Source organism: Muntiacus reevesi, chromosome 19 (genome assembly GCF_963930625.1).
Source record: "Muntiacus reevesi chromosome 19, mMunRee1.1, whole genome shotgun sequence".
Classification (NCBI taxonomy): Eukaryota; Metazoa; Chordata; class Mammalia; order Artiodactyla; family Cervidae; genus Muntiacus; species Muntiacus reevesi.
Genome location: NC_089267.1, coordinates 14,483,209 through 14,509,153, shown reverse-complemented (window position 1 = coordinate 14,509,153; position 25,945 = coordinate 14,483,209). Strand labels below are relative to the sequence as shown.

The window sequence follows — 25,945 nt, the reverse complement described above, 5'->3', positions numbered from 1 at the left end:
TCTTCGAACAACACAAGGAAAGAATCTACACATGGACATCACCAGATGGTCAATACAGAAATCAGACTGATTTTACTCTTTGTAGCCGAAGATGGAGAAACTCTATACAACAGTCAGCACAAACAAGATCTGGAGCTGACTGTGGCTCAGATCATATGCTCCTTATTGCAAAATTCAGACTTAAAGAAAGTAGAGAAAACCACTAGGTCATTCAGGTATGACCTAAGTCAAATCCCTTATGATTATACAATGGAAGTGACAAACAGATTCAACAGATTAGATCTGATAGAAAGCCTTAAGAACTATGGACGGAGGTTAATAACACTGTGGTGACCAAAACCATGCCCACAAAAAAGAAATACAAGAAGACAAGATGGTTTTCTGAGGAGGCCTTACAAATAGATGAGAAAGGAGAAGAAAAAGGCAAAAAATGAAGGAAAAGATATACCCAACTGAATGCAGAGTTCCAAAGAATAGCAAGGAGAGATAAGAAAGCCTTCTTAAGTGAACGATGCAAAGAAACAGAGAAAAACAATAGAATGAGAAAGACTAGAGATCTTTTCAAGAAAATTGGAGATACCAAAGAAACATTTCATGCAAAGATGGGTACAATAAAGGACAGAAAAGGTAAGGATCTAACAGAAGCAGAAGAGATTAAGACTAAGAAGACCGGGCAACAATACATAGAAGAACTGTACAAAAGACGTATTAATAACCAAAATAAGGAAAATGATGTAATCATTCACCTAGAGCCAGACATACTGGAGTGTGACAGTCAAGTGGGCCTTAGGAAGCATTACTATGAACAAGCTAGTGGAGGTGATGGAATTCCAGTTGAGCTATTTCATATTCTAAAAGATGATGCTGTGAAAGTGCTGCACTCAACATGCCAGCAAATTCGGAAAATGCAGCAGCGGCCACAGGACTGGAAAAGGTCAGTTTTATTCCGATTCCAAAGAAGGGCAATACCAAAGAACGTTCAAACTACCATACAACTGTGCTCATTTCACACACTAGCAAGGTAAGACTAAAAATCCTTCAAGCTAGGCTTCAACAGTACATGAACCAAGAACTTCCAGAAGTACAAACTGGATTTAGAAAGGGCAGAGGAACCAGGGATCACAAACTGCCAACATCCGATGGATCACAGAAAAAGCAAGAGAATTCCAGAAAAACACCTACTTTTGCTTCACTGACTACCCTAAAGCTTTGACTGTGTGGATCACAACAAACTGTGGAAAATTCTTCAAGATATGGGAATACCAGACCACCTTATCAATCTCCTGAGAAACCTGTATGGTGGTCAATAAGTAACCGTTAGAACCAGACATGGAACAATGAACTGGTTCAAAATTGGCAAAGGAATACGTCAAGGCTGTGTATTGTCACCCTGCTTATTTAACGTAAATGCAGAGTACATTAAGCAAAATGCTGAGCTAGATGAAGCACAAGGTGGAATCAAGATTGCTGGGAGAAATATCAATAACCTCAGACACCACCCTAAAGGCAGAAAGCAAAGAGGAATGAAAGAGACTCTTGATGAAGGTGAAAGAGGAGGGTGAAAAGCTGGCTTAAAACTCAAGATTCAGAATATTAAGATTATGGCATCTGCTCCCATCACTTCATGGCAAATAGATGGGAGAAGAAAGTGAAACAGTCTAGACTTTATTTTCTTGGGTTCCAAAATCACTGTGGATGGTGACACTAGCCATGAAATTAAAAGATGCTTGCTCCTTAGAAGAATAGCTATGACAAATCTAGACAGCATATTAAAAAGCAGAGATGTCATATCGCTGACAAAGGTTCAGATAGTCAAAGCTATGGTTTTTCCAGTAGTGATGTATGGATGTGAGAGTTGGACCATAAAGAAGGCTGAGCACCAAAGAAGTGATGCTTTTGAACTGTGGTGTTGGAGAAGATTCCTGAGAGTCCCTTGGACTGCAAGGAGATCCAACCAGTCCATCCTAGAGGAAATCACTCCTGAATATTCATTGGAAGGACTGATGCTGAAGCTGATGCTCCAATCCTTTGGCCACTTGATGCAAAGAACTGACTCACTGGAAAAGACCCTGATGTTGGGAATGATTTAAGGCGGGAGGAGAAGGGGATGACAGAGGTTGAGATGGTTGGATGGCATCACCGACTCAATGGACATGAGTTTGAGTAAGCTCTGGGAGTTGGAGATTGTCAAGGAGGCCTGGCATGCTGCAGTCCACGGGGTCACAAAGAGTTGGACACGAATGAGCGATTGAACTGACTGATTTTTATGTATACTTAAGTATCTTTATGACTTAAAGAGTGAGGAGTTATTTTTTTAGAAGATCCAAATAGTATGAATCAGAAGGTAAAAGTTGATTTGTTAATCTTAAGATGAAAGCTTTCAGGTCAATGAAGGATGCACAAGCAAAATTAATAGATAGGTAACTATTCAGGAAAAAATATTAGCATTCTTCAAAACCAAAATGGAACTGATCTGTTTTATATATGGAATCTTTCCAAATACAAAGGAAAATAAGGGAGTATAAATAAGAGTCCCTTGGACAGCAAGGAGATCAAACCAGTCAATCCTAAAGGAAATTAACTCTGAAGATTCACTGGAAGGACTGATGCTGAAGCTGAAGTTCCAATACTTTGGCCACTTGATGTGAGGAGCCGACTCACTGGAAAAGACCCCTGATGCTGGGAAAGATTGAGGGCAGGAGGAGAAGGGGATGACAGAGGATGAGATGAGTGGATGGCATTACTGACTCAATGGACATGAGTGTGAGCAAACTCCAGGAGATGGTGAAGGACATAGAATCATGGCAATCTGTAGTCCATGGGGTGGCAAAGCATCAGACACAACTGAGTGACTGATGACAACAACACTGAGATAATCCCAATAAGTATTTCCCAATGGAGTCACGATTTTTAATATTATGACCAAGATTTTGCTGTTTGAAAGCAAGTTCACTTTACGAAATCCTCATGTACCAAAATTTTCCTTTCAATATTTTTATTCCAAACCAAGAAATCACTGCAATCCATCCTATTCCCAAAATTCAAAGCAAAGAATTCACACACGAGGGCCATTCTATCTCTTGGCTCTACTGACAAACTGACAACAAAAGGCAAAGGTTGGGTTGATTGACCAACGCGGCCGATTAGCTTCTGGCGTCAAACGTTCATCTTTTCTGTAGGGACGCATGGTAAAGAGCCTATACCTCAATTTCTTATTGTTGCTCAACATGTTAAGTCCAATTGCGTTGCCTCTCAAAGGTTTTAAACTTTCAATCTTGTTTCGTCTTGCACATGTCTTCCAGGGATCAACAGAACTAGTAGCAACAATTTCAGATTGACGATTTAACTGTAAAAAGACCCATAAATGTTAGAGTCAATAAACGACAAAATAAGATAATTTATCAACAAGTATTTGAAAATCCATTTATTAAAAAAAACAGTAAAAATATACCAGCTATTGGAAATGGGGGGAAGGGGTGGCAGCGGCACAGACTTAAGAGTATTTCAACTGAAGTGCTTAAATTTTTACTTTTTTTACAAGAAAACAGTCATAAGATAACCTCGTCGCCAATCAATTATCTCCATAGAAACCTAAAAATTCACTTGAAAAAAAACAATTTTCCCACTAAAGAAAGTCTTTTTGTGAGGAGTTCATTGTGCCAGGACTGTTTTTGTTTTCAGGCATATGAATACTACAAAACCCCCAAAAGATCTATTTTAAACATTGCTTAACACTTTCTCCTCCTTGAGACAGTTTCTTACTTCCTAATCTGTCACAGCCACGTACTTTGGACTCCTTTAATTATGATGACGACAGACAAGCTAAGTGGCTAAATCTTCCCTCTACTCTCTGAAAACTAGAAAAGCTGGACAAAATATAAATTTTTTAAAAAAAGAAACTGTTTGAAGCACCTGGGATATACCAAGGCAGTGAAGAATTAAGTGACAGTGACAAGAAACTCAGAAGTCTAAGCCCAGATTCTTATTTTTCCGAGACACCTGCTGTCTCCAGAAGATGCACTGTCTGGAGCTGCAGAAGATGAGAGGCTGAGAAGCTAAGCTGAACACCCAGCAGAGTCACAGAGCTGGGGAGACAAGAGTAGAGTTCAGCGTCGACCAAGTATGGACTGCCTCTTAAAACACCTCAAAATCAGAATGAGGATATATGAATAAGAGTAAATTAAGGGTGAATTCAGAGAAGGCAATGGCACCCCACTCCAGTACTCTTGCCTGGAAAATCCCATGGATGGAGGAGTCTGGTGGGCTGCAGTCCATGAGGTCACTAAGAGTTGGACAAAACTGAGCGACTTCACTTTCACGCAATGGAGAAGGAAATGGCAACCCACTCCAGTGATCTTGCCTGGAGAATCCCAGGGACGGGGGAGCCTGGTGGGCTGCCATCCATGGGGTGGCATAGAGTCGGACACGACTGAAGTGACTGAGCAGCAGCAGCAGCAAGGCTGAATTTGAACTATAAATCCAGCTTCCATTCATCTCAATCTCCAGTTGAAGTTTAGATTTTAGAGTAAATCTAGATGAACTACCTGGATGGTTTGTTAAAACAAACTGCTGTGCCCAACCCTTACAGTTTATTCTGATTCAGTAGGTTTGGGATGAGCCAGAGAATATGCATTTCTAACAAGTCCCCAGGTTTCATAGATACTGCTGAAAAGGGGCCTCTGAGCCACAAATGCTGAAGCCTGCAGGCCCTAGAGCAGTGGCAACTACTAAGCCTATGTGCTGCAACTACCATATCCATGTGCCTAGAGCCTGTGCTCGGCAACTAGAGACGCCACCGCAATGACAAGCCTGTGCACCTCAATGAAGAGTGGCCCGCCCTCACCACAACTAGAGAAAGGCCCTATGCAGCAAAAAAGACCTAGCACAGTCAAAAATAAATACAGCAGTGTGCACATGCCAAAAACATCCTGAGACATTTCCATTACAGACTAACCATTTAATTTCACCCCTCCATATACGGATAATTACAACAAATAAATGACTGCTTATGCCATTTGGCTTCCGAGGTGGTGGCTCAGTGGTAAATGATCTGTCTGCCAATGCAGGAGACTGAGGAGATGTGGGTTCGATCCCTGGGTTCAGGAAGACCCCTTGAGGAGGAAATGGCAACGCACTCCAGTATTCTTGCTGGGATAATCCCATGGACAGAGGAACCTTCTGAGCTACAGCCCACAGGGTCTCAAAGAGTCAGACCCAACTGATCACGCGCGCGCGCGCGCGCACACACACACACACACACACACACACACACACACACACACACACACACAGATAGGCATTATGGTAATTATTTTATACTCAATATCTCACTTAATCTGCATATTTTACACATTTCAGTAGTTCTTCAGACTGGCATTCAGAAGCTACACCTAAAATATCAGGCGAATTACTTGACACTACTCAACTGAATGACAGGATTAATATGCTCAAATTTCCCACTTCAGTTCTCTTTCTCCAACAAAATCTCTTCACCATGTATCACTTAAACTTTATGAGAAATCTGTTCCTAGGTTATTAAAGATCACCGAGCATAGAAAGCAAAGTAACTTGTCTAAACTAGTTAAATGGATTTGAACAAAATATTGACAACAAACCCTATGCTTTCCCATACTACACTACATATAAGGAAGTTTTTACAGTGCTACTTGCAGAAATGTGGGCTTCCCTAGTGGCTCAGATGGTAAAGAATCTGCCTGCAATGCAGGAGACCTGGGTTCAATTCCGGGGTTTGGAAGATCCCCTGGAGAAGGGAATAGCAACGCACTCCAGTATTCTTGCCTGGAGAATTCCATCGACAGAGGAACCTGGCAGGCTACAGTCCATGGAGTCACAGAGAGTCAGACACGACTAAGTGACTTTCACTTCATTTTGCAGAAATATAAATACTATAAATTAGGGAAATATAATTACAGATATTAATTCTTAACAAGAAGAGACAAACCCAAACTATGTTATTCCAAGTTAACACTCAAAATCATAACATCTCAAAATCAAAGGAATAAAAATTTCTTTATATGTTAATAAATGTAGAAAGCTAATCCTTCCTCTGAAAAAGTGGTTAACCCAAAATTATCTTACTCAATATACAGGCACTTAACTCAGCAAATTCAACCATATTTCTGACTAAGTGCTAAAACATTTTCAAATTTCCTTTTTAAGAAAATATTTAGGCACAGCAATAGGCAACTCAAAGTTCATCATTAAAGCAAGATTTGCATAAGACAAATCCTTAAATTTCCCAATTCTGCTACCAACAGGCTACTATCAAAAGCTATACACAGTCAGCAATAAGACAAATAGTACTTTCAGTTTTGCAGATAACTCATGAAAAACATTTAGTGTATTGTTAAATTGCCTTAGGAAAGGGCCCTTACCATCTGTTACACTTAGAAAGTAGTTTGCAGGGGGTGGAGGCAGGGGGAATGTCACACCATAGGAGAATCACAGGATGTAAATTTGTAAAAGATTCTCTTCTCACACAATTACAAACCTACAGTACACAATTACAGTTGCCAGAAAATTTAAGAGATATCTGTTGAATTAAAATACAACATATAAATTATTTCAGATGCATGGCATATCTACTTTTCTTTATGTAATAATTTTTATTTTCTTTCATTTTACTCGTATTCTTGGTAATCTACATCAAATTAATGGGAGAAAAGGTGTAAACAAGTAAAGTTCGAGCCATTAATGACCATCTTATGGATTAGCTACTATTCAGTCTAAAAGTGAAAGTCAAAGTTGCTCAGTCCTGTGTGACTCTGCAACCCCATGGACTCTACTAGACAGTCATGGAATTCTCCAGGCCAGAACTGGAGTGGGTAGTCTAGCCCTTCTCCAGGGGATCTTCCCAAGCCAGGAATCGAACCAGGGTCTCCTGCATTGCAGAAGGATTCTTCACCAACTGAGATATGAGGGAAGCCCCAACTCAGTCTAAAGGCCCCCCGAAAACTTTAATTTTCCTTCCCCTCTAACCCTCAGTTCCCAGGTGGCGCTAGTGGCAAAGAACTCACTTGCCATAAGAGACATGGGTTTGATCCCTGGGTCTGCAAAATCCCCTGCAGGAGGGCATGGCAACCCATTCCAGTATTTTTGTCTGGAGAATCCCATGGACAGAGGAGCCTAGTGGGCTACAGTTCACAGGTCGCAAAGAGTCCACACGAAAAGCCCTAGGTGGATTATATAGTCTCAGAATTCTCACAACCATCCTATAGTTATATGCAGACCTAAAATCTGATATTCAAACTACTTTAATATGGGCTTCCCTGATGGCTCAGTGGTAAAGAATTTTTCTGCAATGTGGGAGACCCAGGTTTGATCCCTGCTTCGGGAAGAGCCCCAGGAGGAGGAAACGGCAACCCACTCCAGTATTCTTGCCTGCAAAATTCCATGGGCAGAAGAACCTGGCAAGTCACGGTCAACAGAGTTGCAAAGAGTGACAGGCGACTGGCCAACTGAACGCACATGTGCTCTAAGTCACAGACCGTAGGCTGTGGGCAGATCTGGCCTGGGAGTCTTGGTCTGCTAATCCTTGCATCGTAGCACTAATCATTAATAACTAATAACAGCCAGTTATCAGGATACAAGCTCCACGGGAGTAAGAAACATGTCTGGTTTGCTCGCTACCATCTAGAACACTATTAACAATACATATTTTGCTATATGATTATTTCATTGGGACTGCTAAATGTGCAAAAGTTACCAACATGTGTATCTTCCACCCAAGCTTACCGCACATCACAACAATTAAAAAAAAACAAAGAAGTATTCAGGAAATTGAGCATCTAAGAATTTCAGAAAATAAGACAGTATAAAAGAATTTATTAAATGATTAAAGACATTAAAAATATATGTTGAAGGTTCTGAAATTCTTAAAATTGAAATGGAAACAGTACAGAAAGAACAAAACACTATGAAAAACATAAAATCATAAAAGAGAATCAATAGTTCTACAAATTATATTTAAATTTTTTTTAAAAAAAGAAAAAGAAATGAATGACTAAACAGCAGATTAGGTATAGCTGAAGATAAAAGCGAACTGGAAGACACAACTGAGGAAATTATATAGAACATGGTACAGGAATGATTTTTTTTTTGCCCTTTATCTTTTTTCTTTTACACATAAAATATACATTAAAGGGCATGAAAAAAATTGATGGTCTAATTATACCTAATAAAATTAGTTCCAGAAAAAATGAGGAAATGCAATATCTAGATAATGACCAAAATTTTTTCAGAATTAATAAAAAATATGCATTCTTTATATAAAGAGGCACAATGAAACTGCAGGAACTCAAAGGCAAAGAGATTATTCTGTGAAAGAGAAGGGGAAGAATACTAAAACACTTTGGACCAAAGCAAAGGCTTTCTCCTAATTCTACACTCATTTTCAAATATAGTAAAGGGGCTACATTAGTTTAAACCAATGATCCATAAGGACCTACATATTATCCACACCATTAAAAAGACTTTCTTTTACACTAAGACTTTCTGAGGAACAAACAGATACGGATCATTTTAAGAAAATCAACTCCTACTGTACAACTGTGCTCATTTCACACACTAACAAGGTAATACTCAAATCCTTCAAGCAAGGCTTCAGCAGTACACGAATTGAGAAATTTTACAAGATGGGTTTACAAACGGCAGAGAAACCAGAGACTGAACTGCCAACATCTGTTGGAGCACAGAGAAAGAAAAACATCTACTTCTGCTTCACTGACTACACTAAAGCCGTTGACTCTGTGGATCAAACTGGAAAATTCTCAAAGAGATGGGAATACCAGACCACCTTATCTGTCTCCTGAGAAACCCGTATGCAGATTAAGAAGCAACAGTTAGAATTGGACATGGAATAATGGACTGGTTCCAAATTTGGAAAGGAGTACATCAAGGCTGTATATTGTCACCCTGCTTATTTAACTTATATGCAGAGTACATCATGCGAAATACTGGGCTGGATGAAGCACAAGCTGGAATCAAGATTGCCGGAAGGAATATCAATAACCCTAGATATGCTGAGGACACCACCCTTATGGCAGGAAGAGAAGAACTAAAGAGCCTCTTGATGAAAGTGAAGAGTGAAAAGGCTAGCTTAAAACTCAACATTCAAAAAACGAAGATCATGGCATCCAATCCCATCACTTCATGTAAAACAGAAGGAAAAAAAGTGGAAACAGTGACAGATTTTATTTTCTTGGGCTCCAAAATAACTGCAGACAGTAACTGCAGCTATGAAATTAAAAGATGCTTGCTCCTTGGAAGAAACGTGATGCAAACCTAGACAGCATATTAAAAAGCAGAGACATCACTTTGCCAACAAAGGTCCATATAGTCAAAGTTATGGTTTTTCCAGTAGTCATATACAGATGTGAGACTTGGACCATAAAGAAGGCTGAGCGCCAAAGAACTGCTGCTTTTTAACTGTGGTGCTGCAGAAGACTCTTGAGAGTCCCCTGGACAGCAAGATCAAACCAGTCAAGTCCTAAAGAAAATCAGTCCTGAATATTCATTGAAACGACTAATGCTGAAGCTGAAGCTCCAATACTTTAGCAGCCTAACACAAAAAGGTGACTCATTGAAAAAGACCCTGATACTGGGTAAGACTGAAGGCAAAGGGGGCAACAGAGGATGAGATGGTCAGATCGCATCACCGACTCTGAATTTGAGCAAACTCCAGGAGATAGTGAAGGGCAGGGAAGCCTGGCGTGCTGCAGTCCACTGGGTCGCAAAAAAGTTTGGACACGACTTAGTGACTGTACAACAACAACCACTTTAACACTTTCTTAAAATTGATTTACTTTAAAACCTATCTGTAGAAAAGGCATCATGTAATATCTCCTTTCCCATCTTCACTTTCACAGTAAACTTCTTCCACTTTACAAAAGACATAATTCTCACTTACATTAAGAGTCTAAAAACCTCATGAAAAGAACATTTCTAAATACTGGTATCTGGAACCTCTTTTGGCACTATAGTAGAGTTTCCTATCTTTCCCTGTTTTATATATATTTCTGTTAAAAACAGTATTCTGGACCAAATTAGGATTTTCTTAATATAACTATTTAATATAATGCAAAATGGAAAAGCAAAAGTGATGAAAATTTTCATTTAATGACTTTATATCTCTACTTTAGTTATTATCAAGAAAAGCACTGCCTCAAAGAAAAAAATCATGTGAGAACGAAAAGAAAGCCCTTCCCCACCCCCCAAAAAATTGAAATTTGCACACATTTATTACAACCAGGTAAAAAATTCAGGTCAAAACCAAGGCTGTATTTTTCTACTAGAATTCCATGGTAAAATGTCATCATGAGGAGGGAAACTAACATGTATATTTGAAATAAAAACAGAAAAAAAATCTACTTATTACAGATCAATAATATTTCTGATTTAACTGACTGCCTATACTATGGATCAGCCTTGTCAAGTAAGTAATGTGGAAGCATTTTCCAGAGATCACAGGAGTTAAATATGCAGTTCCAAAATTTAAGAAAATATACAAAAACAAAATATTTTAAAAACCATATGGGCAAAGGCCAATTAACGAGCAAGATGTCAATATTTTCAGTTATTTCTGAGATCATCTGGTTAAAACAAAAGTAACAAGTATAACTACTAGCTACACATTAAGTATTGATAAAGCCTTTTTTTAAATATATTTCCCCCAAATTCAGAAGGACAACAAATCTAAAGACTGGATTACAAATTATGTTAAGCTTTCAAACTTCCATCACATTGCTATGTGATTTCTTTTCTTTTGGCTGCACTGGCTCTTCACCGCAGTGCACAGGATTCCAGCAGAATCCTGGAACTGGCAGCCTCTGAGTACTCAGGCTCAGCAGTTATGACACAAGCTGTCTGTTGCATCATGCAGGCTTAGCTGCCCCACATCACCTGGGGGTCTTAGTCTCCCAACTGGGGAATGAACCGGAAGCCCTGCATTGCAAGGAGTCTTAACCACTGGACCACCAAGGAAGTTTCTGCTATGTGGTTTCTGCCATTTAATTCAAAAGGAAAAAACTGAGTGATAAATGCTATAGCAATTATCACTATATCCATCTATTATGTGACCAAGATTTCTCAGTACTTGTATCTAAAAAAAAAACATAAAATTACTGTTGGAAGTTACAGCATAGCAATTAATATTTATGAATACATAAACTAAATGAATAAGGAAAGAAAACAGCAACGCCATCCATTTTAAGAAATACATTTCCAAGATAACTCTACACAATAGGTTTAACAATGATAAATTACATGTTTATTAGTAATTAGAAACATAACTTGGTCCAGTAAAAAATACTTAACAACTTTTAGTGGCAAGATCACTAAATATTAAATTTCAATAAACGCATATATCTTTTTATTCAGTAAATATGTATCTATAAAGTATGATAGAGTAATTAAAATATTTTCAATTGCATAAAAATATATCATATGAAGTTAAAATACATATATAGGGACTTCCCTGCTGGTCCAGTGGCTAAGACTCCACGCTCACAACTCAGGGAGCCCAGGTTTAACCTGTGGTCAGGGAACTAGATCCCACATGCTGCAACTAAGAGTTCACATGCCGCAACTAAAGATCCAGCACGCAGCAATGAAGACCAAAGATCCTATGCGCCTCAACTAAGACTGAGAGAAAAAAGCACAACTGTTAAAGAGGAGATGGCATACATATTTTCAGAGTTTTTTTAAACTGAAATATAGTTGAATTTGCAATGTTGTTGTACATGTATTTTTCAAATAGATGATGATGAATATCAGATCTGAACTATCTTTAGAGATCACAGGATACATAGTGTCATGTAAATTTTATTTTTAAGATATCAACATGTACATCTTAAAAAACGTGTAACAAGGTAAATATTTTAAAAAAGGGGGGCAGGGTATCTGCAAGGGAAAAAAAAAAAAATCAAAGTGGCTCAGTCATGTCTGACTCTTTGCAACTCCAAGGACTATATAATGTAGTCCATGGAATTCTCCAGGCCAGAATGCTGGAGTGTATAGCCTTTCCCTTCTCCAGGGAATCTTCCCAACCCAGGGATCGAACCCAGGGATCAAACCCAGGTCTCCCGCATTGCAGGTGGATTCTTTACCAGCCAAGCCAAACCTCCCAAATCAAAAACCAACACTGAGAAGAACCTCTGCTTATCAACTGAATATTTGTATATATATAGTACATCTATTCACTGGACTACTACATAGCAATAAGTAGCAATACTATAGAGCCTTCTCCAGCAGATCTTCTTGGGAAGATCTTCTCTGGGTCGGCCCAGGAATCATACCAGGGTCTCCAGCATTGCCAACTGAGCTATGAAGGAAGCCCCTATCTAGCAATAAAACAGATGATAAAGATATCAAAATACTTTGCTATGGAGTGACCTTACAGACTACACTACCAAGTAAAAAACCAAGCTACCAAACAATGTGGAGAGTTTCTTCAAGAAGGGTGGCATATTCTAAAGTTAAAAAAAAAAAAAACAGAAGGCTAAGCCATATAATATAAAGCAGGTCACCCATGGGTAAAAGAGAAGGGAAAAGAGGGAATCAGGACAAAAGCTAGACTTCTCTGAATAAAATTTCTTTGCAGATTTGACTTTGGAACCATGAAAACATCTTTAGCATAATTATAAAATACATTAAATTCAAAACGTTTTTTAAAAAGCAAATCCTCAAAGCAACAAAAAAACAGTTTAAAAAATAAATCGGCATAACTCTCACCCAACTGGCAGAATTACAAACCAAGAAAAAATAATTTCAAGTGTCTTTAAAACAGAGTAATTTAAATACACACTTTTTAGTGGGATAAACCTAGTGAGATATGCCACCAACAAGGAAATAAAACAAAAAGACTTTAAATCATTTTATTAGCAACTATATTTTGTACTGATATTGTGAAACAATTTGTCTAAAAGGATAGAGCAAGTAAGTTACTAAATTAACATCATTAGGAACCAAGACACTCAACCCAAAAGCTATGAAAGAAAAATAGTGTTGTATTTGACAATGTAAGAAAATATCTTTTCTCCAAGGCAATAACCACCAAAAGTGAAGACAAAAAATTATCGGAAAAAAACTAGTTTAAATTACTAATAACTATTATTAGTAGCACAGCAGTGGGCTAGCTTCTCTAAAATACCACTACTTTGTCAAATCTAAGAAACCATTATAAGATACATTATTACTGTCTATACTAATGTACAAAACATTTTTAACTCAACAAGAGGCATCCAGTTAGATTTCAGAGATGTCAAAAATGTGGGAAAATGTGTGTCTTAGACGCAACATAAAAAGAATTTCTACAAATCAATAGTATTCCAAAGACTAAATGGAAAAATGGGCAGAAGATATCAAGTAACAATTATCAAAAGGGAAATAAATGGACTATACATATTATGAGTGAGATATTCAAATCACACTCAAAAGAAATACAAAGTAGGACTACACTGAGATACTATTTTTTATTGCAAAGATCAAAAGGATGATTATATTGCTGAAGTGTGAGGAAACAGGCATGCCCTGACATTGCTGGTAAAAGTCTATATCAGGTATAGCAAAATCAGAAATGTACCTGTCCTATCAGCTCTACTTCTAGAAATTTATCCTGCAGATATGCTGATAAAAATGTGCAAAGTAATCCCTATAGAGGCTAGTTTATGCAACATTATTTACGTGGGGGAAGAAAGCTGATAGATCTTTCCATATGTTGGTGTTGGATAACAGCAGTGTATCATACACTGGAATACTATGCACCTACTGAAAAGAATGCTGCTGCTGCTAAGTCGCTTCAGTCGTGTCTGACTCTGTGCGACCCCACAGACGGCAGCCCACCAGGCGACTCTGTGCGGCCCCATAGATGGCAGCCCACCAGGCTCCCCCATCCCTGGGATTCCCCAGGCAAGAACACTGGAGTGGGTTGCCATTTCCTTCTCAATCGCATGAAAATGAAAAGTGAAAGTGAAGTTGCTCAGTTGTGTCCAACTCTTAGGGACCCCATGGACTGCAGTGCACCAGGCTCCTCCAGCCATGGGATTTTCCAGGCAAGAGTACTGGAGTGGGGTGCCATTGCCTTCTCCGACTGAAAAGAATGAGGGTGATTTTAATGGACTCTTATGGTTGGTCTCTTAAGATATATTAATTTTACAAAGTAAGATTACAAGCAGTGTGTACAATATACTACTGGTGGAGAAAGAGTAAGAAAGTGGGATGAGAATACAGATTTTCTTTGTGATAAAGTATTTCTGATGAGATAAACAAGAAGCTAGGAATACCATTTGCCTCTGGGATGAGAAAGTGGGTGGCTTGGACTTACAATCTAAAATAGAAATCTTCTGATGTATTAATTTTTAGTATATAACCTAAAAAAAAGAAATTAAAAAGCAACACTTGCCTTTTTCCCTTTGGAGGTTTCAGAATCCTCATCTTCATCTACACTGAGTAGATTTGCCTCACTACATAGAAAATAAGGGGGAAAAAATCTTAAGTGACAATTACAACTCATACATTAAATTCAAAGTTTTATTCTCCTTGTTCACCTAATACAGAGATCAGCAAACTTTCTGTAAAGGGCCAGAGACTAAATATTTTAGAATTTTGCAAGTCATATGGCCTCTTAAGCCACTACTCATCTTTGCTTTGCAACTGAAGTATGAAAGCAGCCACAGACTAAATGTGTGACTGAGTTCTGATAAAACTATAACAAAATCCAATGATGGGCCAGACTGGGCCCACTGGCCATTGTTTATTGACCTGTGCCATAAACGAACACATAGTTTTTGTTTTCATCCTAACTATGGATTTCATCTACTTTCACTCATTTTTCCTTTCTGTCTTGGATTTTAAATTAGGGGGAAAGGACTCAAAAATAAAACATAAGTAAAGAAACATACCATTAAGAAAATCTTAGTTGATGAAAAAAAAGTAATTCCAATGGTATTAACCCAATAAAATAGTTATACCTCTACCATCCTGAGAAATATCAAACCTTCACTGAGAATTATTGACCTCAGATTCTAAAAGGCCAGAATAATGTATCTATTAACAGTTCATATTAATCTGAACACAATGATAAACCAACTGTAATTTATAAATGAAGCATACAGAACATGGAGCACCTTAAAAGACACATTTTTATATAATCATGACAAATTTTCTATCAAATAAAGTAAAAATAAATCCTTGTGAAGACAACTCTGCTATAACTGTTTTTAGTTAAAATCTTAGCTATTATAATAAAGATGTAAAATGTTTCAATATTGCTTGTATACAACTTAACTTTTTAAATGCTCTCCTACAAACATTTTACAAAAATGTTTAAAAAGTGGTATATTTCTTAACATTTAAAGGTGGTCTCCTCAATTTCCGATTTAATGCCAATTTGTCAAAACAACACCTAAGTAAAAAACATCTGTAATAAAAAATAATCAGAAACAAAAAGAAAGAAGACCATAAAATGCCAATTTTGAGTGAGAAACTTACTGGTTCAAAGTTCTCCTTCAAATAAAACTTAACTTCAAATTCAGCATCTCACAGGAGAAGGCATCTAAAGTGGTAATGATGAATGGAGCTGTTGCCCAGACAGAAGGGAAGCACCTACAATACTCAGCCAATATACTCTGAATGACTTCTTGCATAACACTTCCAAAAAATATTTGTAGTTTTGGTAGAACTTAAGTGTATATATTTATGTGTCTCTTAATTTGCTATTTGTTCTGGCCAGCAGAAGCCAGATCAACAACTAAGAAACTAACAGCCATGCTAAATTTGTCATACAAATCTCATGACATGCAAAAGGTTGTATGAAAGCAATTTAAAAATTTACAGCAGTCACTCCATGTACATTAACAAAGTATAATGAACGCTTCACTTAACTTCTGTCTGGGTCAACATCTGTGTTTATCATTTATAGGGTTTCTGTTTTCTCTGGTAGCAATCTATGATGAACATGGTTGGGGATAGCGTCAGGGCGGGGGGAGTTTCAGCTGCACAGACAGACACTAAACTTTCTTACAAACTTCGTAAGGAATCGTAAGGAACTTCTTACAAATCTCAGGAATCGTAATCTGGGTTCATTCAGTCCTGATAAGTGGTGGCATTTCTTATCACTACCTGAACAGAGTGCCATATTAAAAAAATATATATCTTTAATAGGAAATCCACAACATGGTCAACTTTTAATTATAAGATTACGTGTATAATATGCACATATTTATACATTGCAAAAGATGAAGAAATATAACCACATAATTATTTATCAATAAAAGAATTGCTTTTTCTTTCCTTAATGTACTGTAAGTCAATGTTTTCTTAAGAATATCATACTGTTAAAAATATTTCTATGGAATATAAATTGTTTTTCTAATGAAAAGTTTCATTCTTATAAAATATCTGAGGGGGTAAAAAAAATTCTTACTCTTTATCTGTATCTCCTTCACTTTCTTCTCCATGATCAAAGCTCCAATTATTTTTAAAACCTCCATCTCTTTTACATTCTGATCTAGCCAAAGCTGAAATAAAAACAAACTCAGATAAGTATTCATTAACAGAGCTATTCATTATAAAATAAAATTGAGCATTTGCCAAACTCTTTGCTTAGTCAAGATTTTTTTTTGTCTTTTGCCTACTGCCTCTAAAGAGAAAAAGAACACATTAAAATCTGTTTTTGCTAATTTACACTTGTCCATATGTGTGGATGTGCTACAGAAAAAAAGCTCAAATTCAATAAAATATTTTTTAAAAAATGTGGACAGTAACACATGAATATGTATGAAATACATAAAAATCACCCCTGTATCTCCATATTTGATCACTGGTTCTAGAAATTAGTAACTTAATTTGCTTGCCTTATTTATGAGAACTAAATCCAGACCACCAGCCTTTTTGCTACCTCAGTCAACCGTCTCTGCATTTTAACAGAAAAGAAACAAACCAAGGTTTTTGGGGTTAGCATCAGGGAGAGCTCAATGTTCAAAAAACCTCTCCAAATCAGCACACCAAACATGCTTAACTATGAGATTAAAATCATATAAATGCATGCCTGAAATATCCTGAAGCCATAAACAACTAGAAAGTGGGAACCTGAGAAATAAATGAAGTTCTGAAGGCGGCATTTGTTTTGGAGCCACGGAACAAAAACCTGCGGAGAAGGCAAAGGCACCCCACTCCAGTACTCTTGCCTGGAAAATCCCATGGATGGAGGAGCCTGGTAGGCTCCATGGGGTTGCTAAGAGTCGGACACGACTGAGCAACTTCACTTTCATTTTTCACTTTCATGCATTGGAGAAGGAAATGGCAACCCACTCCAGTATTCTTGCCTGGAGAATCCCAGGGACGGGGGAGCCTGGTGGGCTGCTGTCTATGGGGTTGCATAGAGTCGGACACAACTGAAGTGACTTAGCAGCAACAAAAACCTGAGGCCTAGAGCTTGGGAAGATCAGTTCTGGGGTCCCAGCAAGATGAAAGGTCAGAATGAAGACCAGAAGGGCAACAATCCAACTGGCTGAACTAGTGCAGGAAAAAAAATAAATAAAACTTCCTGAAGAAAGAGACGGGAGGATAATTATGACATCATGCTGTTGGTTCAGGGTTCCGGGATTGAACTAAAGACAAACAGAGCTTCCCTGATGGCTCAGCAGGTAAAAAATCCACCAACAATGCAGGAGACACGTGTTTGATCCCTGGGTCGGGAAGATCCCCTAGAGGAAGAAAATGGCAACCCACTCCAGTGTTCTTCCCTGGGAAATCCCATGGACAGAGAAACCTGGCAGGCTACAGTACAAAGGGTCATAAAGAGCTGGACACGACTGAGCAACTATGAATTCATGCAAAGACAAATAAAGAGTACCTCGGCTTCATGTTTAGGGAATACCTCAACACCAGCTCACAGTTACACAGGTTTGGGGCCAGAATTTTCATAACCTACATGGTCCAGAAGAGTTCATAATTAAAATAGTCTCATAGCCTATATGGCCCAGAAAAGCCCCTACTTAAGATGGAAAAGATGCACAATATCACAAAGATGTTAGGGAAGTGCAAAGCAAAAGTATAATGAGATACTATTTCACATTCGTTAGGATGGCTAATTTTTTACATGGAAAACATAAGTGTTGGTGAGGATGTGGAGAAACTGGAACTCTTATGCATTACCTGTGGGAATATAAAATGGTGTGGCCATTGTGGAAAACGCTTGGCAGTTCCTCAGAAAGTTAAACACAGAACTACTCTATGATCAGTGATCCTACTTCTAGAAATATACTCCGAAACAACTGAGACCATAGACTCTGAAACTTGTCACCAAAGTTCACAGCAGCATTATGCACAAAAGTCAGAAGGTGGAAACAACCCACATGTGTGCATCGGCAGATGAATGGATAAACAAAACATGCTGTGTTCACAAATACACATATAGAGGATTATTTTTTGAATTATAAAGATACGAATTCTGACATGTACAACATGGATGAACCTTGAAAACAGGAGTAAAATGCTTTATCCATTTTAACTCATGGGGCTTCTCTGGTAGCTCAACTGGTAAAGAATACACCTGCAATGCAGGAAACCTAGGTTCAATCCCTGGGGTAGGAAGATCCCTGGAGAAGAGAACGGCTACTCACTCCAGTATTCGTGCCTGGAGAATTCCATGGACAGACGAGCCTGGCAGGCTACAAGTCCATGTGGTCGCAAAGAGTCAGACACAGCTAAGCAACTTTCACTTTCATTTTAATCATGCTAGACACAGAAGGACAAATATTGTATGTTTCTATTTATATGATATATCTAAAATAGGCAAATTCAGAGAGCAAGTAGAATAGAGGTTTCCAGGGGCTGAAGGGAGAAGAGAACGTAGAGTTATTTTTTAATGGGTACTGAGCTTTTGTCTGGGATGATGAGAAAGTTAGAGAAATGGATAGTGGTGATAGCTGCACAACATTATGAATGTACTTAATGCCAATTTACATTTGTATATTTATAAACAGTTAAAATAATAAATTTTATGTTGTGTATATTTTCCCACAGTAAAAAACTGTAAAGGCTAAAATGTAAGTGCCAAAATCCCTAAATGACTAGCAGAATCAAATATAAATCTTCTCTAAAAAACTAAAACATCAATGCCTCAAAAAAAATTCAACAAAATATGAGTTTACAACCAAAAATATTATGAAGTAGGTGGAAAGAAGTCATCAGGAGCAAATCTGAAACCTCTTTACATGTATGATATACATAAATAAATAGTAGATAATAGGAGCAAGGTTTTTCTTTCAGAAAAAGAAGTTATAAATAAGAGAGGAGAGCTAGAATGAACTGTTCATTCTAGTGGTGCTAGGTTAGAGTAAGACATGATGATGAATAGATACAGAAACAGATGTATAGATGAATAGATACAGAAACAAATATAGAGACCCTGTTCCACGGGCTAGAAGAGCTAAAGGTCTGTCCTCAGAGAAAGTCTACAAGTGATATCCCAGTAGCAACAAGCACACTTAAAATCAGATTTTATTTTCTGAATACCATTCTCCAATACAAGGAGCCAGAGCTCCCAGGAGATATGACTGATTCTACGATGAGGCAGGAAAAATACAAGGTAAGTCTGGAGTATTCTGTAGGGCCAGAAAGCAAGAAGGCGTTTTAAAAAAAAAGGATGGGAAATTTCAAAAGGATTCAGGAGCAACCTAAAAGAACCTACCAATCACCAAAAGTGGGACAATTTTCACAAAAATAAATGATAACAGTACTGAATTATAATCCCCCTAGTAAAATATTCATGATATAAATAACTGAATAAATAAATAAATGAGGAGAAGGGACACATCTTCCGTACAGAATTCCAAATAATACATATACAAACCCCTGCCTTTAAGAGACAGAACCTGTAACTCACCTCCCAAGAGTCAACTACAGAAAAATGTGACTAACAGCAAGAAATCTGACAATCACTACCTGCATCAAGTGAACATCAAAGTTAACATCAAAAGTGATGCTTTACTCATAGCATTCCCTTCATGGATCGTGGTGAAGGTACTTGCATACATAATTCAATGAAGCTATGAGCCATGTTGTGCGGGGCCACCGAGGATGAACAGGTCATGATGGAGAGTTCCGAGGATGAACAGGTCATGATGGAGAGTTCTGAAAAAATAACGTCCACTGGAGGAGGGAATGACAAATCACTCCAATATTCTTGCCTCAAAAACCCCACGAACAGTATGAAAAGGCAAAAAAGATATGACACCTGGAGATGAGCCCCCCAGGTCAGAAAGTGTTCAATATGCTACTAAGAAAGAGCGCAGAAATAGCTCCAGAAAGAATAAAGAGGATGGGCCAAATGGAAATGACACAAAGTTGTGGATATGCCTTGGGGTGAAAATAAAGTCTGATGCTGTAAAGAACACTGCATAGGAACCTGGAATGTTAGGACCATGAATCAAGATGAAGATCAACATTTTAGGTATCAGTGAACTAAACTGGACAGGAACAGGCATTTAATTCAGATGACCACTGTATCTACTACTGTGGGCAAGAATGCCTTAGAAGAATTGAAATAGCCCTCATAATCAAGAAAAGAGTCCAAAGTGAACTCCTTATTGCAAAATTCAGGCTTAAATAGAAGAAAGTAAAGAAAACAACTAGACCTTTCAGGTATAACTTAAATCAAATCCCTTATGATTATACAGTGGAGGTGATGAATAGATTCAAGGGATTAGATCTGGTGGAAAGAGTGTCTGAAGAACTATGGATGGAGGTTCATAACACTGTATGGAAAGCAGTGACCAAAACCATCCCCAAGAAGAGAAAAGCAAGAAGGCAAAGTGGCCGTCTGAGGAGACTTTACAAATAGCTGAGAAAAGAGAACAAGCAAAAGGCAAGGAAGAAAGGGAAAAACATATCCAACAACACACAGAGAGAACAGCAAGGAGAGAGAAGAAAGTCTTGTTAAGTGAACAATGTAAAGAAATAGAGGAAAATAATAGAATGGGAGACTAGAGATCTCTGCAAGAAAATTAGAGATACCCAGGAAACATTTAATGCAAAGATGGGCACGATAAAGGACAGAAACAGTAGGGACCTAACAGAAGGAGAAGAGACTAAGAAGAGGTGGCAAGAATACACTGAAGCATTGTACAAAAAAGGTCTTAATGACCCAGATAATCACGATGGTGTGATCACTCACCTAGAGCCAGACATCCTGGAATGCAAAGTCAAGTGGGCCTTAGGAAGCATCACTATGAACAAAGCTAGTTGAGGTGATGGAATTCCAATTGAGCTATTTCAAATCCTTAAAAAAGATGCTGTTGAAATGCTGCACTCCAACATGCCAGCAAATATGGAAAACTCAGCAATGTCCACAGGACTGGAAAAGGTCAGTTTTCATTCTAATCCCAAAGAAAAGCAATGCCAAAGAGTGCTCAAACTACCATACAGCTACACTCATTTCACATGCTAGCAAGGTAATGTTCAATATTCTTCAAGCTAGGCTTCAACAATACGTGAACTGAGAACTTTCGGATATACAAGCTGAGTTTACAAAAGGCAGAGGAACCAGAAATCAAATTGCCAACATTAGTTGGATTATACAGAAAGCAAGGGAATCCCACAAAAACACCTACTTCTGTTTCATTAACTATAAAGCTTTGACTGTGTGGATCACAACAAACTGTGAAAAACTCTTAAAAGAGACAGGAGTACCAGACCACCTTACCTGCCTCCTGAGAAACCTGGATGCAGGTCAAGAAGCAAGTCAGAACCACACATGGAACAACAGAGTGGTTGAAAATTGAGAAAGGAGTATGTCAAGGCTGTATATTCACCCTGCTTATTTAACTCATATGCAGAATACATCATGCAAAATGCCAGACGGGATGAATCACAAGCTGGAATCAAGGTTGCTGAGAGAAGCATCAATAACCTCAGATATGCAGATAATACCATTCTAATGGCAAAAAGCAAAGAGAAACTAAAGAGCCTCTTGATTAGGGTGAAAGAGAGTGAAAAAGCTGGTTTAAAACTCAACATTCAAAAAAAAATGAACATCAATGGCATTCAGGCCCACCACTTCATGGCAAACAGAAGGGGAAAACGTGGAAACAGTGACAGATTGTATCATCTTGGGCTCCAAAATCACTGCAGACAGTGACTGCACCTGTTAAATTAAAAGACGCTTGCTCCTTGGAAGGAAACCTATGACAAACCTAGACAACAGATTTAAAAGAAGAGACATCAATTTGCCAACAAAGGTCCATATAGTCAAAGCCATGGTATCTTCAGTAATCATGAATGGATGGATGTAAGAGCTGGATCATAAAGAAGGCTGAGTGCCTAAGAATTTGGGCTTCTGAATTGTGTACTGAAAGACTATTGAGAGTCCCTTGGACTGCCAGGAGATCAAACCAGTCAACCCTAAAGGAAACCAACCTGAATATTCATTGGAAGGACTGATGTTGAAACTGAAGCTCCAATATTTTGGCCACCTCAGGTGAAGGCCAACTCATTGGAAAAGACCTTGATGTTAGGAAAGATTGAAGGCAAAAGGAGAAAGGGGCAACAGAGGATGAGATGGTTGGACAGTATCACTGACTCAATGTATGTGAGTTTGAGTAAACTTCGGGAGATGGTGAAGGACAGGGAAGCTTGGCATGCTGCATTTCATGAGTTTGCATTTCAAGAGTTGCATATGACTTAGGGACTGAACAACAACAACATTAATAGCACATTTAATACGATGTGATGAAAATGCGACTTCAGCTCTTTGTTTTCTTCCTCAAAACCCATGTCAGTTTTGTAATGAGAACACATCAGATAAACTCAAACTGAGGAACATTTTAGAAAATCCTGACCAGGACAGTTTAAAACTGTCAAGGTTACGAAAAAAGAAGATTAAAGAAATCGACATGATCAGAGGGGACAAAGGTGACACAACAACCAAATGCAATGTGGAGTCCTGGATCCTACAAAATAAACAAGACGTTGATGAAGTAACTAGTGAAATTCAAGTCTGCAGTTTAGGTAACAGTATTATGCCCTTGTTAATTTCCTAGTTTTTTACAAACATATGAGTATCTAAGTTGGCAACATTAGGGGAAGATGGGTAAACAGTACAAAGCAACTATAACATCTCTGAAACTTCTCTATAAATCTAAAATTATCCCTTCAAAATATTCAGAAACCAAATGTAAAATAAACCTGTGGTTTGTTTTTTTTTTTTTAAAGGGTTATGAAGAACATAATAAACTCTGATTACTAGTCTATAAAGACTCCTAAATGCAGCAACTAGTACCTGTCACTGAAAGCCGGGCAGGTTACCAGAACGGCCACTGAGCAGTGAGAGACCAGGAGACCTTGCACTGTGGACACCCTGAAGGGGCAGGGCTCTGTGCACACAGTTCCAACAAGTCCAAGCACGTCATCTCCCAATTGTCAGCAGATTAGAACCTACACATCAGGGAGAGGAAAATAACCTAACCAAAGTGATGACTGCCAACTAGAACAAAATAAATCATAAAAAACAAGCAAATCCTAAAAACATACATTTTAGAGCAACTTGCACGAAGGAAAAAACTTTGAACCCCCAGAAATCCCTGAGAGTATCAGCACTCTTTGCTGCCGTATTATGGTTGACACTCATAATAATCAGAGTGGAAAATTACATCCACTGTATTCTATTTAACAAAATTAAAGGAAATAACAAAAGCTAAAGAAAGAGTTCCGTTAAGCAACATAAACTAAATACTGCATTTTTCTCCATGCACCTTCATTAAAATGACAGTAATGAAAGCAAAGGGGAAAAGTAGAAACCTTGGAGAAGGAAATGGCAACCTACTCCAGTATTCTTGCCTGGAGAATCCCCACGGACAGCCGAACCTGGCGGGCTACAGTCCACGGGGCTGCAAAGAGTCAGACACCACTGAAGCAACGCAGCGCACACAAGCCAAAATAAAACAATTTTTTAAAATCTAAAAAAAAGAAAGAAAAGTAGAAACCTGTAAGAACAGCTGACCGATGTACCTAAACTAATGAAAGATGAAAATTTGATGGATGCATGGGAACTGATTTAGTTTGTCTACAGAAAGAAACAAACACCTGTGAGGGCACAAATATTACCAAACTGACAAAAGAAAAAATTTTTTGAATACTGCTATCAATAAAAGATGATTGAATTATTATAAATCTCTCTGAAAAGAAAAATTCAGACACAGAAGGCCTCTCCCATAATTTCTTTCAAGCTTTTAAAAAATACCAACAAATAGATCTACACTTTTCCAGAAAAATGAAAAAAAAAAAAAAAAAGAAGGAACATTTTGCAGCTCCTTTCATGAGGTCAGAAGACTCTATCCCAAATCTTATGATAACATTTAAAGAAGGAAAATGCCATGAGAACATGCTCTCCTGAAGACAGACATCTAACTCAAAATAAGATAACAGTAAATCAAATACAGTGATAGATAATAATATATTACAACCAAGTAGGGTTTATTCTACAAGCGAGTTCATATTTGAAAATCATGAATGTAATTCACAAAATAAAAACTCTTAGCAAACTAAGTATAGAAGGAATAAAAAGAAAAGAGTAACTACTGCACAAAAACCTTTGGAAAACACTGCAACTTTTCCCCTGCCATAAGCAGCATGAGCAGTTCTACTGAACCATGCAGTGAAGGTCCTAGCCCGCACAGCAAGACGGGGCAGAAAACATCTGCAAGGGGTGAGGAAAGGGAACAAGCAGCAAATGTCTCCATGCGCACGGCCCAGAGAGCTAACAAACTGGAGGCACAAGGCATCTGAACATAGGAGGGAAACCTGACTTTTTTTTAAAGAGCAAGTATTTAGGAGAATGTGAATTAAATATATAAGAAGGATACAACTGGAAAATCATAATTTGGGAACCATTATAATAAAAACTGATTAAAGCATGCATCATCAAGGAATAATAAATGGAAAGAAGCTAATACTAAGGGTGAAATCTGGTAAGAAATGTTATTACATTGTCTCAAAGTAGTTCCCCACAGAATATTAATTAATTACAAAGGAGAATATAGTACCTTTCAGTGGAGAAACCTGGCAAAAACCATCTTAACTAAGTGATCCAAGATAATTTCACCAGTAAATAAGACAAAAGCTCATTACTATGGCATTCCTTATAAAAATGCATAACCTAAATCTAATCATGAGGAAGCATCAGACAAACCCAAACTACAAAATAACTGTAAAGTTTATGACTTTCCAGGAGGTATAGTGGTAAAAAATCCGCCTGCTGATGTAGGATGCAAATTCCATCCCTGGGTCAGGAAGATCCCCTGGAGCAGAAACTGCTCAGAGGGTAAAGAATGTGCCTGCAATGCAGAAGACGGGGGTGTGGTCCCTGGGTTGGGAAAATTCCCTGGAGAAAGGAATGGCTACTCACTCCAGTTGTGTTGTCTGGAGAATCTCATGGAGAAGAGGAGCCTGGTGGGCTCTACAGTCCATGAGGTTGCAAAGAGTGGGACATGACTGAGAGACTGACTGCACACACACACATGTTAAACATGTCAATGTAAAGACAGAAAAGAAAGGCTGGAATACTATTCCAGATTAAAAAAGACAGAAGAAACATGACTAATAAATGCCGTAAGTGATCCAAAATTGGACCCAGAACCAGAATTTTTCTTTTTCCTAAAAAGAACATTTTAGGTCAACTAGTAAAATTGAAATAAAGTCTGTAGATTAGACAATAGTATTATATTAATGTTAAGTTTTTTGATTTTGATAACTACACCGTAGTAACTTAAGAGGACCTATAGTTCAAAAAACATGAAGAAGAGGTAAGACAATGAAGTAAGTTGGGGTAATGAGCAGTAAGCCTGAAATTTACTTTCAAGTGGTTCAGGGGGAAAAAGTAAGCATATATAAACATATAGAGTTAGAGAGAGAATACAATAAAGCAATG

At 38.0% G+C, this 25,945-nt stretch overlaps 1 protein-coding gene across 7 annotated transcripts in view; it reads right to left on the bottom strand.

The window, feature by feature from the left end:
• Positions 1-25,945, bottom strand: part of SENP6 (SUMO specific peptidase 6) — a 129,095-nt gene that overhangs the window by 79,862 nt on the left and 23,288 nt on the right. For 3 of the 7 annotated variants that reach the window (XM_065911598.1, XM_065911599.1, XM_065911600.1), the window contains exons 2-4: positions 16,442-16,535; positions 14,420-14,480; positions 3,204-3,346 (exon numbers count right to left, since the gene is read on the bottom strand). In XM_065911598.1, the coding sequence (XP_065767670.1) occupies positions 3,204-3,346; positions 14,420-14,480; positions 16,442-16,535 (298 nt within the window). The remainder of the gene's footprint in view (positions 1-3,203; positions 3,347-14,419; positions 14,481-16,441; positions 16,536-25,945) is intronic. The other 4 variants (XM_065911601.1, XM_065911602.1, XM_065911605.1 and 1 more) reach the window with 2 other exon arrangements.